At 35.6% G+C, this 20775-nt stretch overlaps 1 protein-coding gene across 1 annotated transcript; it reads right to left on the reverse strand.

Annotated features, from left to right (window-relative positions):
• Positions 1-4521: 4521 nt before the first annotated feature.
• On the reverse strand, positions 4522-19917 carry LOC107816413 (cleavage and polyadenylation specificity factor subunit 3-I). The gene is made up of 6 exons (XM_075222999.1): positions 19439-19917; positions 14394-14547; positions 14207-14304; positions 10546-10591; positions 10313-10462; positions 4522-6371 (listed from the first exon to the last, which is right to left on the reverse strand). Exons 2-6 carry the CDS (start codon positions 14544-14546, stop codon positions 4731-4733), a joined length of 2088 nt encoding a protein of 695 aa, XP_075079100.1. The 5' UTR covers position 14547; positions 19439-19917; the 3' UTR covers positions 4522-4730.
• Positions 19918-20775: the final 858 nt, after the last annotated feature.

Consider the following 20775-nt stretch of genomic DNA (forward strand, 5'->3'; position numbering starts at 1 on the left):
GGCAGTAGCTGTTAAAAAGAACAGGGACATCTCACAGTTAGATGTGAACAATGCCTTCCTTTATGGTGATTTATAGGAGGAAGTTTATATTGTTCCAAGTTGGTCTTTCTCCTCCTACTCCTAATCATATATGTAAGCTCAAAATGTCATTATATGGGTTGCGGCAAGCCTCACGGTAATGGTATGCTCGTCTCACTGCCGCACTCAATTTTAAGGGATATTAACATTCACTTAATGACTAATCTTTGTTTTTTTTAAAATCAGAAGGTCGCATCACTATCCTTGTTGTCTATGTCGATGATATTCTCCTAACAGATGATGATCCAGTTGAGCTTGGAGCTCCTAAGAATTTTCTTGACTATGAATTTAAAATCAAAGACTTGGAGCAAGCACATTATTTTTTAGGTCTAGAAATCATCAGAGAACCACAAGGGATTATTTTGAGTCAGAGAAAGTTTACCTTGGATCTCTTATCAGAGTTTGGTTGCTTGGATCTTCAACCTGTCTCCTCTCCTCTTGACCCTACTTCTCATCTTTGCATCAATGAAGGTGAACCTTTGTAGGATGCCACCATCTATAGAAAGTTTTTAGGGAAGCTAAATTATCTTACCCACACTCGCCCTGATTTATCTTTTTCCACTCAACACCTCAGCCAATTCATGCAGTCCCCTCGCCTTCCTCACTTTGATGTTGCGCTTCGTTGTCTCCATTATTTACTCATTGATCCTGGGTTAGGCATTTTTCTGTGTTCCACTTCCTCATTCAATCTCCTTGCTTTTTGTGGTTCTGATTGAGGTCGTTGCCCTGTTACTCGCCGGTTGATTAGTGGGTATTTCATAACTTTAGGTTCTTCTCCTATCTCTTCGAAATACAAGAAACATGCTTTAGTCTCTTTATCTTCTGCGGAGGCAGAATATCGATCCATGCGATGGGTTGTCGCTGAGATCACCTGGTTGTTGCGTTTACTTAAAGATCTATCTCTCACTCCTTCTCTTCCAGTTTCCCTCCACTTGATAGCCAAACCGCTATCCACATTGCCAAAAATCCGGTTTTTCATAAACACACCAAATATGTCGACCTCGATTGTCATTGTTTGAGATAGCAATACCTTGCTGGGCTCATTTCCCTCTCTTGAGTGGGGATGTTGGAACAAGGATTTCGACTTTCTGAGATGATAATAATGATTTGTAGAAGAGAAAGTCGGCTATAGACGACAAGGTTCAGAGGCAACGAACATGGTTTTTCGGAGTCATCGAGGTTGTGTCTGAACAAGGCTCCAATATAATGGTCTAAGTCGGGTAATTGATATTGGGCCTATAATGAAGTGGGCTGCATTTGGACTTACACTTTGGGCCGAGACTTTCACTTGGCCTTTCTGGATACTAGAAGATTCTTTACTGATTTAATTGTAAATAGAGTTTTTGTTATTCTTGTATTTATCTCATAGTTAGTTATTCTTTTACCAATAGCATAGGGACATGTGTCATAGGTGGTTATACATAAATTCTTTCTAGTTGTATAAAGACACGGACTGTCCAGAGAATAATTCATTCAATACACAAAAAAATTTCTCAATTGTTCTTTTACATCATGCTTTCCAATAAAATTTGTTGGTAAAATTTATATTTAGTAACCGATGTAATTTCATAGTAGTAATTTTTATTTCAAACGCATTCGAGATTTCTTGATATAATTTGTGCCCCAACCTTTAAAAAGAATGAGCTTTGCACCACAACCAACCCCAAATACCCCTTCATATTAGGACCAAATCATAGTGTGCGTGAAAATCTAATAGCAAGTTTGGCTAAGCTTCTAAAATTAGCTTATTTGAAAAGTATTTTTTTTAAAAGTATCTTTGAAGTATACGGCCCCAAAAAAAAGGTATCTTCTAAGTAATACATTAATTAAATAAATGCATTTTAAATACATGTAAAACTTAAATACTCTGATATATAATTAAGATAGACCACTTAAAGTTTAGTTTTTACTTAGCAGTTAGCACCCTATCCTAGTGTAAGTTTTACATTTCCAGTTTATAGAGAAGTCAAATTCTATAAATTCAGAAAGTAAATTATCCTAAAAATATCTTTTAATAATGTTAATTTTACATTGAAAATGGTCCTGATTAACATTCTTGATTTTCAATAACTTGGATGAAAAAATTGCGTGATAAGTTTTTCTGACTTTGAAAAGTAAAAGTAAATGTATAACAATATTTTTTTATGTCATTGTTTTCATTTTCTTATATATATACATATGTGTGTGTGTTATTTCTATGTAATTTAATCTCTAGTCTAGTTTGTGGTTAAAATAGCACGGGCTAGCCAGTTTTCGGACTGGTCATTCAAAAATAGCCAGTGTTTGCAAAGTCATTGAAAAATAACCACTATTTTGCTGCAACAGTGACCGGTCCAGCATAATATACTGGAGATCGGTGCACCTGTGTATGAACTTCCAGCATATTATGCTGGAACTCCAACACGCGAAAAGCTCCAGCATAATATACTGGAGATTGGAGCACTTGTGTATGAACTTATTCCAGCATATTATACTGGACCGGTATATTATACTAGAACCTCAGTATATTATGTTGGAGTTCCAGTATACTTATGCTGGAACTCCATTATAATATGCTGGAGTTCTAGTATACTTATGCTAGAACTCTGTTATAATATACTGGAGTTCCAGTATACTTATGTTGGAACTCTAGTATATTATGCTGGAGTATTTTCCGGATTTTGAACAGTGTTTTTGTTCAAATTTATCTTTACATGAAAAGTGACTAAATTTTGAATACTTTTGAAATCGTGGCTATTTTTGAATGACCACTTGTAAATCTGACTATTTTTTAATTTCTCCCTAGTCTGTGAGTTTACACTTAAGTCACCGTACATGGGTGGAAAGCACTCACGAGGAGTCTATATGCACAATTTGATGAATTCAATATGCTGGGTAGATAAATTTAATTAATCACTAGGAGGTTTAAATTTGACCTATTATTGGAGGATGTTTTGGAATTTTTACATTTTACTTTTTGAAACTAAGTAATCTTAATTTGCATACTAATTACGATTATTAATAATTCTTTTATAAAAAATTATAAGAACTTTAGAGTTTTAATTTTTTTTTAAACATAAATCTAGTTTAAGCGTTTAAAAAATTGGAACTCCTATTTTTAGAATTTGGAGCTACATGAATCCTTTAACTGTAGGCAACAATTACTTTCTAACTTTCCAAAAAAATAATATTTAATTTAAAATATTAACTATTCTAAAAATTATAAATTGAAGTTTTCACATTTGCCATGACTTATTAATTATTCGAAATAAATTGGCAAAGTTTACAAAATGAACAAAAGTCAGTTGGAAAATATTCAACCGATTGAGGATCCGTTGGCAATTTTAGTAACGAATTTCGTTCCGTCAGCAATTTTAACAACAGCTTATGATCAGTTGGTAAAATCCGTCGGCCATCCGTTAGTAATTTGTTACTAAATAAGGCGCCACTTTTTCGCAATATTTACCGACGAATTTGTTGTCGTAAGTACGCTCCAATCCCTCCCCCCTCCCCCCCCCCCCCCCTCCCCCCCCGGCCTCTGTACGAACTGAATTTATCGGTTTTAAAAATTGATAAGTAATCTGTTGGTAATCGATTGTTAAATTTATGGAAAAAAATCGGTTGGTAATTTGTTAGCAATTGTTACTAGTATTTACCAATGTATTTGGATGGTTAGTAAAATTCGTTTGTAATTTGAGTTTTTTGTTGTAGTAGACATGCGCCTAATGCAAATATCACGCACTGTAATCTTACATTATATAACCAAAGCCTGGGCCCATCAAATTCGTGATTTTTGACGAGTAGGTACATATAGTGTTGCAGTGAGAGTGCAAGGATGATAGCAATGCTCCAACTTCAAACCAACATAAGGATCAAATTTAGGTGATGGAGCTTATGAAGTATATCTGCAGTAAAAAGATGCAACTTTATTGAACATTCATGATAAGGGATTAAGGGTCTAATTTGTCATTTGAACTATTTGTCCCTTCCCTGAAGAAAGAGAAAACATTCGTGTCAACATAATTCCAATCAAAAAATGAAACTTAGAATTGATCAATCAAGGAATATGACAACTAGTGCCCGTTAAAGTTAACAACATCCAATCAACAAAAAAGAAGAGCAACGAGTCTATTTTAAACTAGCGGACCAATGATTGGAGAACAATTCATTATACAAATCTGCAAAGTGACACACAGTATCCTACCTAACAGAAATGCAGTATTGTAATCATCTAACAGAAATGCAGTATTGTAATCATCTAGCAGAAATGCCATCTCATGGGATACGCCTGAAAGGGGAGCAGCAAATAATCGTGTAAGATTGCTTTTTAAAACTTCTGATCACATGCTCAAAGATACTTTGTGCTAACATTCATGGCCAGTTCATAAAGGACTGGTAAAGAATTTCTTCCAGCTCAAACATCCAAATCCAAGGAAAATAAACATAGTACCTTGGAGAAAAATATACCAAAATTACCCAAATGCATAACACCAACATCCACAACTTGGAACAGAAGAAATTTCAGATCAAACAAATTAGAGGGAAAAGAGAGATTTACAGAACAGAACAATGAATTCAAAATATATTTTGCTTCCTATCTATGAAGCTGAAAATAAAGTACAATGTTATTCTTGCATACAAACTCTAACTCAGTAAAGAAAAAGTACAAGAGACTAAGCTGAAGAAAGCGGTATTGGCTTCACAGCACTTCTAATTCTCCGGTATGCAGTCCTAACTCTCTCCTTGAGACCTTCATTTTCACATTCAACATCACCAGTTTGTTTATCAAGATTAGCCACATTCCCATCAACATTTATTACCAGCTTACCGTCGTTCCCAAATTTCACGTCACCAAACAGAGAAACAAGGAGTGCATGGACTATTTTCTCAGCTTTCTTGGCATCTTCCTCCTCGTTCATCAAAGTTTCCGACTCAACTGATACTTTAGGCATCTCCCTGCTGGCATTCAAAACCAATGCCACGATGGAGTCAGATACCATGTCACTAATTGGATCCGCTGTCCAATGAAGGGAGAGATGATTCTCTGACTCCTGCTTCACCGTCACTCGCTCATGCACTCGCAAACTTGGAACACCAGATTCCTCATCTGTTGAGGGCTCTACACTTTCATAGATTTGCTTAAGCCTGTGTTGTATAACGGCAAAAGCACCTGAATATGGAATTGTAATTCTCTGTGTGACATTTGCAGTGGATAGCTGAGAAAAGACATGGAGATCATCAGGTGCCATGATCTGGTAAGTGAAACCTTTCTTTACAAGTAAACCACTGACGATTTCACCCACTTCAGGGGTCTTTTCAGCCAGCTTTCCAACAGTTTTAGCCATTTTCTCAGAGTTGAAGTGCATTTCAACTGATTGGCAGTTCTTGGGCGTAATTATTTTAGTATTGCCATCAGCAAAGAGGGAGGTAAGTTTCTGCTTGAGCCTTCCCATCTCATTAGCCTCTCCATGGACTAGAATTATGTTGGGAGGCATAAGTTCTTTCAAGAAGGTACTTGTCTGAGCATAATCCGCGTGAGCTGAGAATGAAATATAATGAACCTGCATATTAAGTGGAGCACTCAAGCCATTTTGTAAGGTGACTTCCTTCGGTTCATTGATGATAGTCTTCGCCAAGGTCCCTTCCACCACATACCCAGGTATAACACAAGCATTTTTCTTGTCAGAGCACCATTTATCGAACAGCTGCCTTGACAAACCACTTTGAAGACTACCTGGGCTTGCCATCACAACACATGGTTTGTTGTCTGTAAAATCTTCAATACTGTTCAGGGAAGAAATATGTTTGAAATTGAATGGATCTGAGCTGGCAAACTGATTGCGGATCCTTTCATTCATGGAATTGATGTAAGCCTGATAGACAGCCATACACTTTCTTGCAAGTGGAGAAGCATAATATATGGGGAAATTAGCAAGTTCAGGATGGTTAGACCAATATTCCTCCAGGATGAGGAGAAGTTCCTGTGCACGTCCCAAGGCGAAAGCAGGAATCAGCACCCGACCGCCTTGCATGAGTGTTGAGTGTATCACATCAGTGAAAAGCTTCTCTCTTATCTGACGTGGCATATGGAGTTGAACACCATAAGTTGATTCTATAATGCAAATATCTGGAGAAAATTCTGGGGTCTCAGCAGCACGGAGATGCCTGTCTTCTTCACGGGAGTAGTCTCCTGTATAGAGAACTCGAACACCAGCAATATCAACCATAAACATGGCAGCACCAAGGACATGACCGGCAGTATAACACCAAAAGCGAATGTCATTTACTTCCATAGTCTGATGGAAGTCGACAACCTGCAGAACAAGATTTCACATGTCAAATAACCCTAGACATATATGTTTGCTAAATCTTTTAAAAAAAAAAAGAGAGAAAAGGCATAAATTGCCCACTAGACTTGTCCAAAAAAGTCATTTACACACCTACACTTTACGGGTGATCTAATACCCCACTATTCTAATTTGAAGTGAATTTATTTGCCCCCTAAAATATTACAACTAGATCCAGTCTGCAGGTTGCTTTTGTCACATTTGTTTTCCATTTTTCTTCTTTTTCAATAGAGCACCTCCCCCAACCAAAAAAAAATCACCCCATCATTTCCTTCACTTCTTCCTTCCATCATCTTTTTCTCCCTTTCTACACTAAACATCACAGACCTACGACCTCTATCCTGCGAAATCTTCTTCCTTGGATGACAAGCGAGAGTAGGAACAGTTCACAAGAATGAAAAGAGAAAAAAAAACCACTAGACAGAGAGAACAAAAATCAGAGCATTCAAGAAAAAAATTCTAGCAAGTTTAAATTAATTTCCGGTTAAGTTTGAGAGAATTTTCAAGCTATTGACTTTATCAGTCGTATGTTTTTTTTTTTTTTTGGAGATGGGTGGTCCAAGAACTTAGTCCATATTTCTCAAATTTTCATTGATTTTATGTTGCGAATCAGAACAGTTTTGGGTTGATTAATTTCAATGCAAAAGGTACTTTCTTTTGTTGGTACTACAGTTTTCAGAAGAAGACCCAACTGGACAAGCTCCAATTTTTACTAAATATGACTTATATTATGCAAGCCTTGAAAGTTATGTAAGATAGTGATACTTCATTAAGTTTATTTCAGCGGGCATAGAGACAACCCTGCTATATATTGTGTTGTTCGATAAATTGAACCAAAACAGAGATTTTTTGCTGGAATTCAATCAATTTCTGATAACATGGTCCTTGGTTCACGGATGACAAAGAAGGTCATTCTAGGTGGGTTTTCTGGCGAGGGACAATGGGGTTTTTGGCGGCGACGACAATTTTTCGGCCAAACACTGGCCAAATCTTGATCGGACAGAAATGATTTGGTTTGCCATTAAAGACCACGAACATGGAAGACGATTAAGGAGAAGAGAGAAAGAAGAGAAAGAAGAGAAAGAAAAAGAAAGGAAAGAGTAAAGAATAAAAAATAAAAAAGATATTAAGAATAAATAATTAAGTCTAATTAGTTGACAACATCCAAACACAAAATATGACACGTGTATAGTTAACTCAGTTTTTAACTTTTTTCTTTCTTTCCACGCGCATGTAAGAATCTGATAACACATTCTTTGCCAAGTCAGTTTTCAGGAAGGAAATAAATTCACTTCAAACTAGAATAGTGGGATTTTAGCTCACCCGTAAAGTTTAGGTGTATAAATGACTTTTTTGGACAAGCTTAATGGGCAATTTATGCCTTTTCTCTAAAAAGATGATAAAGTAATCCATTGATACAACAACAACAAACCCACAGTAATTCCACAAGTGGGGTCTGGGAGGGTGGGGAAGGTAGTGTGTATGCAGCCTTACCCATATCCATTGATATGGTGGGAAAAAATCACTATACAAGTGGTATGAAAAATGTAACAAAGTGGTGAACCTACACATAAAACATGGTTCTCTACAATATGAAATTAGAAACAAAAACAATAACTATAAAACTGGTCTAACCAAAACATGAATTAGTGCCTATACTCTCTGACATTCATAAACTGCATGTATTTCTGCATGTATTTCTCCCAGATTGCAGATGTCTAATGTGGCATGATGGCATATTCAAGGCACAATCTATCCATTTTCTCAGTGAAAACATCAATTTTTTTTATAACCAGTAAGAAGATTAATTTAATTCATTTCATGGAACCCAGATGCTGCAACGAATGCACACAAAGGTCTGAAACTCTCTTAGCTATATGAAAAGCACAATCTATCATCAATTGCTTCTCTAAGAAACATTTAACACTCTTTGGGACAATTAAATAAAAGGGAAACCAAAAGAGTCCAAAAGATTTAAATTTCCACTGCACGGCCCCTTATAGTCAAAAGAGATCAAACAACACAATCAAAATCCTACCTTCTCGGTGAAGAAATAACATATTGCCTTGATTGCATATTCCAGTTCATATGCCAAGGAAGCTTTTTTGTGTTAATGTTTTCATCGCATCCCCCAATTAGCTATACTCTACTCCTCCCACCATCCCTTCCCACAACTAACACCTCACCTCCACCCCAACCCTGCCTCCACGACACCTATTCCACCACAATTTAATATTTTAGCAAATTGATTTTTATACTGATTCATTTCAAACTTTCTTTTGATAATTGAGAAATTCTCGAGGTCAGTGGTGCACGGTTTGAAGCTAAGTGGATGATGGGCCCACCCCTCTACTCCCCGCTTAAATACCAAGCTTTTGTTTGGGGCACGGTTCAAACCTGTTGCTTCATTTGAACTTATTTTCATGTTAAAATGTTTAATTACATGAGAAAGGAGAAGCTACCATTGAATTAGTGAAGAAAGAGTAAAGGAAAGAGCTCCTCATATAGGAATCAAAGGTACATGAAATAAAGGGAAGTATCATAATTACTATAACAAGTATGTCTAACATTCTAGGTGCTGAACATAGGAAATGGTTCAAAATAACCCTTTACAATTTGAATAGAAGAAAATAACCCTGCAAAGATCTCTTGCGTATTATTTATAGACCTCATGCGTGTAAAAGTAAATATCTCTCGGCAGTAAAACTATAAAGAACACCAAACATAATACATTCTAAAATGACCTGAAGAGCATATACTGAGAGCTTTGGGAGTATATTTGCCAACTAAGTAAGCTAACAAAAATAATGAAGAGATACATTGAAACTGTATTTTCTTGCAGATGAGAATATTGGCTTAAAAGCAATATGCACTGCAATTTGACTATCTTAAATCAGCTTCATCTGCATCGCTGTCCTAAACTTCACCTCCTCTGCCAACTACTTTAACAACAAAAGCTAATATGAAATCAATGTATATCCTTATAATCAACCTCTACACTTGACTCAGTAACTATACCATACTATTTTTAGGAAAAAGTTATTTTTTGAGAGATTAGTAACTATACCATACTTATTTTTTAGATTGGTAACAATACCATACTGAAAAGGGATTTCTCTCATTAAGACAGTTATTTTTTTGATAAGGTAGGTTAAATCCCATTAAGACAGTTTTTTCCCCTTTTTTGATACATACCTAAAAACATAATATCTGAAAGAAGATCTCCTGTTAGGTGAGCATCCATCAATAACCAATAATCTATGCAGGTTCAGGCTCAACTTCTCGTTCTAAGTTAGCATGCCTACAGGTCAGTCCGGGGCTCTGTGATGCAATACTCCATATATAAGCAAGAAACCGAATCTTAGTAGGTCCTCAATCTTCCTATACGAGTCCATGCACCACTAAAATGCACGTCCCAATAACTATTACGATGATCCTGTAGGAACTTAGTATCCTAGCTAATATCATCGAGACATATGATGAGAGATAATTTGGCTTATCAACAAAACCTCCTGCACCATCCAAGATCTGTTAAATGCTCGCTTATCCTAGAAATAACTTAGCATTAGGTTCCATAATCTCAATCTCCTCTAAAATATCGAGGGCATGCTTCATATGTCAGATAGCCACAATTAAGACTTAACACAATGTGAAACCTTATACCAGAGTAGGTAAAAGATGTTTCTTCAGTGCATAAACGTCAGCATGATTACATGATTGTCACCAATAATAATAACAATTTCATTTACATAAACATATAATTCTATGTGATAAATACAACAAGTATACAACAACCCTACGCAAAGTGATGGTATGCCTGCATGATAATGAATAAATTTCATAAATGTCTGCATGACGACTAATCAGACACTGCTTGGAGATCAATCATGGGATGTTGAAAAACGAACCTCAATTTTGTCCATGGAGCTACTAATATCATTTTCATCAAACAACATATCTTCAACTGAAACTTTGCTCACTTTAACATAATCTGACAAAAGCAACTTGTATATGGCCTTTGTTGCATGAGTCATAAATACGCGCCCTTTAAATGTAGTCTGAAAATAAAAGGAGCTAATATGAATCAACAAAAAAGTACTAAACAGTTGCAAGTAAAAAGATTTTGAACCCCTAAACAAACCTTTTCGAGGAAATAAGGAAGGGAGGCAGCATGATCTAAGTGAAAACTGCAAAGCATTAGAGCAAGTTAATGCAAGCACTTGGAGTAAGATAAAAAGGAAAAGGGACCAAAAAAATTCAGGATAAAAAAGAAACAGCTAAACAAATGGTCAACAGTTAATATGCATGTCAAAGGACTTGAACACACTGCAGAGACAATTAGAGGGGGCGCAAGTAATCTATATTATATTAAAAGCACGAAAGACCTTAGTAAAATGTTGTTCACTTTTTTTAACCTTTCAAAAAAGAGTTCACACTAGACAAAATAGTCATTCAATTATTATCCTAATATTTAAGATTTTGAGGGGGAAAAGGACAACCCGGTGCAATAAGATCCCGCTATGCGTGGGGTCCGGAGAAGGGCAGGACCACAAGGGTCTATCGTACGCAGTCTTACCCTGCATTTTTCCAAGAGGCAATTTCCACGGCTATATTTAAGATTTTGAAATTAACTAAAATTTTGAATTTCTAAACCTGTCGTTATTTGAACTAGATAAGAACTTCTAATATTTAGACCTTTAAAATTATTAAGATTTTGCCTGTAATAAATTATTATCATCTTGAATTTACTTCTACTAAAATATAGGATGCATGATACGAACAATTCCATAAAGAAGAAAAAAATGGAAAATAGTTATATTAATCTTATAAGAACAATGTACTATAGATTTTATTCTACTCGAAGTCAAAAGCTACTTGGGCCAATTATTAACAACAAAATAATTAATAATCATTTACAAAACTATTTTTCATGTTTTTTTCCTTGTGTATAAGTATTAATAACATAAAATTATAATTATATATTTAAAAATTACACTCAACAAAAACAACTAAGAAACATTTATAATATAAAAGAGAAATAAAGAGAAAGAAAATGATTGCAAAAGTTAATAGCGCTAATGCTTCAACAAACACAAAGTGCAAAACACGATTTTTTTAATCATTTGAGAAAAGAATTCTTTATTAAATATATATAAGTTAAAATTGAATATTTAAAATTTGATTTGAGCTAATATTAAGAATTTGAATCAATAAAAAATAAAATTTTTTAACATTGAAAAAAATAATTAAGTATTTGAATTAACTAATTAGCAAAAGAATCCAATACTATTCTTTCCTAAATTCATAAAAGTAAATTCATTTTTCAAGTTTGACCCAAATCTTAGAGACCATAAATTTGTTTCAATATGAACAAATCGGTTATATATAATAAAGCATTAAGAGTTATCTTGGTTAAAATTTGCAAACTTGAAGAAATGAGGATGAAATAGTAAAAGATAAAATGTATAAAACTAAAAGCTTACTACAGAGTTAATATTGAAACCTTTGAGGGAAAATAAATTGAGAAGGCATAAAATTCAATTTCTCAATTTATGTTACTTGACAATTTTTTTAAGAATCGTAATAACAGTATAGCAACCCTATTTTTATCTTCTCGAATAAACTTTAAAATAGCCTTTTAAGAAAAATTTCATCACAACTCTTAAATGTTCAAGGATTATGTCTTGCTAAAACTAAAAAGGAAGTATGATAAACAGTAAGATTAAGCTAATAAAATTGTAAAACTAGAACAAAATTTCAGATAAATATATTAAATGATGATGGAGAACTTCTATGAGACATGGTTTTTTCTTTTATTACAACAACAACCACCCCAGTGTAATCCCACTAGTGGGGTCTGGGAGGGTAGCGTGTACGCAGACCTTAACCCTATCTTAAGAAGGTAGAGAGGCTAATAGGATTAGCATTCATCAATTTCAGGAGCTTATGCTTTTATTTTATAAAATAATACTTATGTGATTTTTTAAGAAAATTAATCATTGTGGAGGAGTACATGCACAATGCACGTCCACTAACTAGTTCACTCAAAATCAGAACCACAGAATAGATAATAAGATGAACTAGATTAGTCCACTCCCCTAATCCCAGTGGAGGCAAAATACTAGGTGATTTCTCACCATCTATCCAAGCTTTGGTGAACAATGTTACCTAGTACCTGTGCCGGTGAAAGGTAGCAGAGATTATCTAGTAAAGCTTTTTTTTTCTTGGAACATTGGCCGCTTTGCTTCTAATAACTCGTCAATGGCTCTTTGAAGCATTGGTCCCATATCTGGACCATTCTATCAATGATAACAAAAATAATTTCAAACAATGATGAGCTAGTCCATTGACGACTTCAAACCAATTGGAAGTTTGTGCACTTCCAAACGTGTGAGAGTATAATCACAAAATGGAAATCTTCTTTTTCATCTGCTAAGTATGTAATCACGATAATAATAAAAATATGAAAGTCCGCGCAGAGAACGATTTAAAAAATTATCTCCTCTGTCCCATATTATGTTATCACTTAATTCCAATTTTAGTCCTTGTGATATTAGATGAAGCACATTTAACCTTTAATTAAACAATATGAGTGGTTTTGTTCCCTTCACCAAAGGAACTTAAAAAAACAACTAATAGTAGCTACTAAGAGGCGCAATTTGGATATTATAGGTACAATTTTCAGCAACAAAACCTCACAAAAGAATAACCTAATTTTAACATTTTAATTTGCATTGTCTCCCAGCAAAGAAACCCTTTTCTTCCCATCTTCCGTTTGGATTCAACGAAAGATTAGTTTTTTTATTTGGTTAATGGCAGTGCCCTTTTTCCTGACTCCTCTTGTATAAGAAGATCCGAGAAAAGCTCTACCAAGAACACATAGAACCACCCAAACATAAGAGCCGATAATATTAATTCTACTTAGTCGTGCATTTTCTTTCGGTCTTTATAATTTGTTTTTCTTCTTGCATTGAAACTTAACCACTCCTCTTCTGGAGCCTTTAGCAACATGCACTTGATAAAGAATCAAACCAATATACAGTCAAATAGGCTCCACCATGAATTTAGCTCAGATGAGTTTTGCATCCGTTTAAGCAATAGAACACTTTGGGAGAAGAAGTACCTGTACTGCAATACCTATTCAATTTACTGCCACTTAATATCAATATGACTAACCCACTACTAACCTAAATGGAGGCATGGATTAAAAACTTAAATAAATAAAAAATTTAAATGTCTGAATGCCCCTTCTTAATATTTAGCTGTCAGTTTGTTTTTAAATTCCATTAGTGAAGGGACCAAAAAACCTCACATTATTTAATTAAAGGTTAAATGTGCTTTGTTTAATATTACAAGGACTAAAACTGAAATTAAGCAATAACACAAGGACCATAAGTGCTGTTTTCCATAAAGAATTAACACTCAACATTCAAAATCATCCACCAAGAGAAAAAACAATAAACAAAAGAAAAAAGTTTAAGAAACCAGTCATGGAATAAAGCTGGAAAAAGAAAAATAGAAAGACAAAAAAAATGCAAAAGAATCTATATTCCCTATCTCGTATTCTCTATCCTTAAATTAGCCTAATTAGATTCAATTTACTTTTTGTGGATTTCTTGACTTTTCGCCAAGAGGGGCTTTTGGTACTAACTAAATTCACTAAGTACCTAAATTCTTAATCAATGAGTTATGCTAAAATATCAACAACAAAAAAACTTGTGCTGAGGTGCTGTATTGAGACACAATCTTTCAAACAATAAAATGAACATTATAGAACTAAGGCCAGAAATGAGAAAACTTACTGGGTTATTAGAAGAACATCAATAGTTGAAGGATCAATTTCATCAAAATACGGCAAAGCAGCCATGCCTGAGTAAGCTGGATGAATGCCACAGTCAAACTGCCAAAAAAGATCAAATGTATTAATCGATTTCAGAACTTGTGGCCCAAAAAAAAATTGAAGAAGAATGACAAAGACGTGTAGCCTACCAAGACTGTTTTTCCTTTGAAAGACATGTAAACGCAGGACCGTCCCACTTCATTCCCAGCCCCTAAAGGAGTGATAATGAGTTTATCTCCTTCTCTGTTAACTGCAGGACTAGGTCTCTTCAAAGATGACTGTGGTTGTCCAGTAGATGCCATTCTTACATTCAAAGAACATATAATGTCAAATTATGAAAACACTAATCTTCATGCAAGGGTTAAATAATAAGAAGAAATCCAAATTTTAACTGGTCAAACAATCATTCAGCTTCATTATGACCAAAACCATAAAAGCCAACAGAATTCATCTAGTACGCATCAATCCTAAATTAGTTGACAGCTATAGAAGTCCTCGGATATCCATTTATGCTCTATTCAACATAGTTTGAGGAATTTTAAGCTGACTGCCAAGTGCCAACCTACTGCAAAACCTACTTAGGGTCCATTTATCATACTGTGTGGTTCAAAAAAAAGAAAAGATCAATTAAATAGGCGCTGATAGAATACTACTCAGTAAAATTGAAAACGAAACCCTGAACAAACACAATCACGAAAAACACAACGTTTATGGGGTAATTTTTACCAATGTCAGCAACAACAAAAAATTGGCAAGCGAGAAGAATGCTGAATCATATAAAAACTTTAATATTAGGTGCATACAAAAAATAAAACTCCAATAAGAACAAAGATTCAAGAGAGAATAAGAGGTTGGAACTTGACCCTAAGTCCTGAGCTGAAGACTGAAGATGCTTACAAGGTCTATTCGAGTATCAATAACTTCCGGCTGGAGATATGCTCGGAGACCGCTGAAGTCAGCTCGGAGATTCGTCGGATTTTCACAGGAACGCCGGCCGAGGTAGAGAGTGAGAGGAAGTGTTGTTTTGCAATAAACATTGGAATTGAAATTGTGCTTACATGCTATCCTTTTAACTTTTTCACCTTGGGTGTGTTTGGAAAAGAGTTAATACCCTAAAATCCAGTTAACCTATATCATATGCCTCAGAACTATTCACCTTCATATTAAAAAATCCCTCATTGTATTTCTAGAGGTGTGTTCTAGTACACGCCCCTAATTATATAAAAATAATACGGTCTAGCCATTTTTTGGACTGGTCAATCAAAAATAGTCAGCATTTATCAAGTCAATGAAAAATAGCCACTATTTTGCTGCAACAGAAACCGATCCAGCATAATATACTAGAGTTCGGTACACCTGTGTATGAACTTCCAGCATATTATGCTGGTCCGGTATACTTTGCTGGTTCCAGTATAATATATTGGAGACTGGAGCACCGGTGCTCCAAACTCCAGTATATTATGTTGGATCGGTATATTATACTGGAACTCCAATATATTAGACTGGAGTTCCAGTATAACAGTAGATTATGCTGGAGTATTTTTCCAGATTTTGAACAGTATTTTCGTTCAGATTTATCTTTACATGAAAAGTGGCTAAATTTCGATTACTTTTGAAACTGAGCTATTTTTGAACGACCACTTGTAAATCTGCCTATTTTTGAATTTCTCCCGCTAATTATCTAAAAAACATGGCATGTAACTCTACACATAGCTATTTAACTCATTCTAAAACATGCTTAAACTATCAATTTTTTGTTAGCTACGTACTTAAAGTATCTAGTATCCCAAAAACCTCGTGAACAATATTTCCCTATATATTAAAATCCCATGTTGGACTTTTAAATGTGCGTCTGTCTAACTATATTAACTTATGATTTGTACAAACTTTTTTTGTATAGTTTACTCATGATGTATTACTCTCGAATGATTGATTAATTTTAGGAGTATTGGCCAAAATGATATCCAATGTACTGTGTTAATTTTAGGTTTAATTGTGATTGAGCTTGATGCTAGACTCCAAAAGAATGAGATTTGTAAACTTAGTTCTTGTCCATTATAGTCACTTGAAGATGGTTTTGCTTAATATTTTTAAAAAGAAAATAGAAAAACAAAAGATTCGATCTTTCGTATTGCCTTGAATTCTTGCATAACTCCTTTTTGACGATTCTTGCTTTTATCACGGGGTGGACAAGCTACGGGGTATCAGGGACACCTTCACTCCGTCTTTCGAAGAAACTTAAATTGCTCAAAGGAGATATTAATAGGTGGAATAAAGAGCTTTTTGGGAGGGTAGAGGTTAAAATGAGGGAGCTTATGCATGAATCGGGGGATCTAGAGAGAGGGGAAAGGGCGAGGGAGTTAGATGAATCTGAGAAAGAGAGATTGGGGGAGGTTAAGAGGGAAATAGTCGATTTAGCAATAGCTCAAAAGACTAGTTGGCGACAAAAATCGAGGGCGCTATGGTTAAAGGAAGGGGATTCGAATACCAAATTTTTCCACATGGTGGCGATTGCAAATCGAAGGAGAAACTTCATAGAATCCTTAGTGGTGGATGGGGTGAGGATTGAGGGAGAGGAGGAGGTAAAAAGGGCGATAGTGGGGTTTTATGAGAACTTATACAAAGAGGAAGTTAGTTCGAGGCCGACTTTGGGGGGATAGAGTTCAACCACATAGGGGAGGGAGACAATGAGTGGATAGAAAGGGCTTTCGAGGAGGAGGAGGTGCACGAGGCTGTGTCGAGTTGTGCTGGCGATAAGGCCCCCGGCCCCGATGGTTTCTCCTTGGCCTTCTTCTAGTTCTGTTGGGACACCATCAAGGGGGAGTTGATGGAAGCCATTGAATACTTCCATGTGAATGGTGTTTTCGAGAGAAGTATCAATGCTTCTTTTATTACTATTGTGCCTAACAAAGAAGGTGCATCTTGTATTAGTGACTACAGGCTTATTAGTCTCGTGGGGAGCATTTACAAGATTATTTCTAAAGTGCTTTTCAATAGACTCAAGAAGGTTCTTGACGTGTCTGTTTCGTCCTCTCAGAATGCATTTGTGGAAGGTAGGCAGATCCTAGATGCCGCTTTGGTGGCAAATGAACTTGTAGACTCCAGAAGGAAAAATAGAGATCCCGGCTTACTATGCAAGCTGGACCTTGAGAAGGCTTTCGACCATGTCAATTGGGAGTTCTTGGATTTCATTATGAAGCGGATGGGGTTTGGGGCAAGATGGAGGGGATGGATCAAGTTCTGCATTTCCTCAGTCAGATTCTCTGTCCTAGTTAATGGTAGCCCGTGTGGTTTCTTTGGCAACTCCAGGGGTCTCAGGCAAGGAGACCCCCTATCCCCCATGATATTCATTCTAGTGATGGATGCTTTGAGTAAAATGATGGATCGTGCGGCAGGCGGAGGCTTCTTGAGAGGATTCTCAGCTCCGATCGGGGTGCCCAGTGCCCGAAGAGTCTCTCATTTCCTTTTTTGCGAATGACACCCTGGTTTTTTGTGATGCCGATATGGATCAATTGACCTACCTGAAGCAGGTCCTGCAGTGGATTCAGATAGTATCTGTCACACCTCCTTTTTTACACACCACCCCGAAGGATAGTATATAAGGGAGTTTTTCCAATTTAAGTGACATTATTCGAAATGGGATTATTTATTTATCAGAGTCGCCACTTGGGATAGTTTATCTGGTGTCCCAAGTCACCGGTTTATTTTAAATCCCAAATCGAGGAAATTTCGACTTTCCTTTTGAAGTCTGCGAACCAGAAATTCTGAATAAGGAATTCTGTTAACCCGAGGGAAGGTGTTAGGCACCCCCGGATTCTGTGGTTCTAGCACGGTCGCTTAAACTATTATAATTGGCTCATTATCTGATTTTAATATATGTTCTAACCTTTTAAGACAAGAGGGGTTGCTCTGATGGTAAGCAACCTCCGCTTCCAACCAAGAGGTTGTGAGTTCGAGTCTCCCCAAGAGCAAGGTGGGAAGTTCTTGGAGGGAAGGATGTCGGGGGTCTATTTGGAAACAGTCTCTCTATCCCAGGATAGGGGTAAGGTCTGCGTACACACTACCCTCCTCAGACCCCACTAAGTGGGATTATACTGGGTTGTTGTTGTTGTTGTTGTTCTAACCTATGGTGCAATTTTAAACTTTAACCGCTTTATTTCATTATTTTTTAAGGAAAATTGCAACGTTATTTAAAATACGTCTCGATCCACGTCACATAAATGCACCCACGGTTTTCGACATATTTTATCTAACATTGTTGAGATTTGGATTTGGGTCACATAAATGCGCACCCGAGTTTAAGAAGGTAAATTATTAAAATAACGCGCCTAAAGCAATTACGCGTTTGCAACTTTGCGAGGGCCATGAAAATTCGCTAAATGGCACGCCTCGAGTTCTAAGGATTTTGAAGAAAATTAAGCGAGGGCCATGGGTTTTGAGATTTTATTTGGCATGGCGCGCCTCAGATTATTCTAACAAAAGGGTTTCTAAATTTTGTTTTGAGGGCCATGGACTATTGGAAATAAAGTACACCAATCAAGGCAAATTTGGAAACTGACTTATATGAATTGCCAGAATGTTGAACACTTAAGAATTCTTCTTCAATTGAATTAAATTAATGAGTGGGATTCTTTCAATTATTTTTTTTAAAAAAAAAAAGAATTCATTTCAAGATAACGTTACTGTGGGTCAAAAACAAATGACCTCCAAAAGGGTCCGAAACATGGCTGCAAATGGGCTTACGTTGAAGCCCAATGCACTGAGGAAAAGATCGAATCAAACTCTAAAAATAAATTAAAGAAAAACTATCCATACTTCAACCTACTTGAGAACAGATTTGTTGCATTACAAATGAAGTCCTAAAATGATTAACAACAGTGAGATTTTGCACACGGTTATATCTTAAGAACAATTCAAAAAAAAAACTTAAAACAAATTTGCAATTCACTTTGAAGAATATTTCTAAACATTTAAGCAATTCTTAAGCAAATATGCAGTTTTATCTGACTTAAAAATCCCAAGATGTCCATATTTCAAATCTGACTGAATCTGATCTCGAATATGTTCACTAACAAATCAAACCCAATAAACAGATCTGAAATAACAAACATGACTCCAGGAATACAACTCAATTTTCGAACCAAGAAAGAAGTAGATATATAATCAAATGATTCAGTACATTTAGAACACTTACCTTAAACTTCGACAAGGAGAAGGAAATAAACCCAAACAGAAGTCAGAAAATCGGAGAGAAATCAGACATGCAAATAACAGCAACTTCAACGTTGAGCAGCAGTGATTTTGACTCTCCAAGAGACACCTAGAAGCCTAAATTTCAGAAAGCTCCTCCTCTTTAGCTCTTTGGATCCGATTTTGGGATTTTTTCTTCATTTATTTTTCTTTTCGAAAATCTTCTTCAAACAGCTCTTGAAGAGCATGTACGAAATGGGTTAGAGGAAGAAGAAAGAAGAATGAGAGAGGTGGGGGGGGGGGGTTAACGTTCTTCTGCTTTTTGGAGAAGAGCCGGGAAAGACTGAAGCAAACCCTTTTTTTTCGCTCTAATTGGTTTTTCTCTTTTTCAAAATGGAGGTCTGATCTATTCTTTTAATTTAATCAGAGAAGGGATGCGCCGTTTCGTCTGTATTTGCTAAGGGTCTCCTCCATTTGGTTTCCAAATTGTCATTTTATAGGTAGGGGTAGGGTAAAGGGTAATGAGTATTTGGGGCGAGAGATTGGGTTTGGGTTGGACAGATTTTGGTGTCATTTAATTGGGCTGATTTTGGCTTTAAAATGGCCCAAGTTTCGAATTTAAACCCAGTTAAATAAACTCCTTATTTCCTTTTCTTTTTCTCTTTTTTTTTAATTAAAAATTCTAGAAATTAAAATCTTAGATTATCTAAAAATGTGAAATTAAACTAATTAACCAATTATAAAAATTATAAAAACTACTTAATCAAATTAAAAGAGAAAAAATCAATAAAAGGGAAAAGTGTAAAAATGAAGAATTTTTGTGATTTTCGATTTTTATAAAACAAATAATTACTGGTTAATCCTAAAAATATAAAACTAGATCCTAAATGCAATGCGCGACATTTTTTGGTATTTTTTCATGATTTAAATAAAATTAAACATGCAAGAAAAATGCAACCAATTAATAACATCTATAAAAATTCCTAAAAATGGCAAATAATTATAAAAAAAATCTATCTTCTTGGATTTTATAGGAGTATTTCATATAGGGCAAAAATCACGTACTTACAGTATCAGGTCTCAAAATCAACCTCGGCAAGTGTGAGATTTTCCCGATGGGTGAGGTTGCTAACATTGATGTTTTGTCTTATGTTCTCAGATGTAAGGTGGGCTCCCTTCCCACTACTTACCTGGGTCTCCCATTGGGCACTTCGCATAAGGATACTACGGTTTGGAATCCAGTGATCGAAATGGTTCAAAAAGATTAGCAGGCTGGCAAAAACGGTACTTGTCAAAAGGCGGAAAGGAAGTGCTCATCAAAAGCACTTTATCGAGTATGTC

Source organism: Nicotiana tabacum, chromosome 10 (assembly GCF_000715075.1).
Source record: "Nicotiana tabacum cultivar K326 chromosome 10, ASM71507v2, whole genome shotgun sequence".
Classification (NCBI taxonomy): domain Eukaryota; kingdom Viridiplantae; phylum Streptophyta; class Magnoliopsida; order Solanales; family Solanaceae; genus Nicotiana; species Nicotiana tabacum.

Excerpts from the sequence above, each read along its gene's own strand:
- LOC107816413 (XM_075222999.1), bottom strand. The coding sequence starts at position 14,546 with ATGGCATCTACTGGACAACCACAGTCATCTTTGAAGAGACCTAGTCCT. Across the intron at positions 14,305-14,393 it reads TCAAAGGAAAAACAGTCTTG|TTTGACTGTGGCATTCATCC; the intron begins GTAGGCTACACG and ends CTTTTTTGGCAG. Across the intron at positions 6,372-10,312 it reads GCTCCATGGACAAAATTGAG|GTTGTCGACTTCCATCAGAC; the intron begins GTTCGTTTTTCA and ends CTTGTTCTGCAG.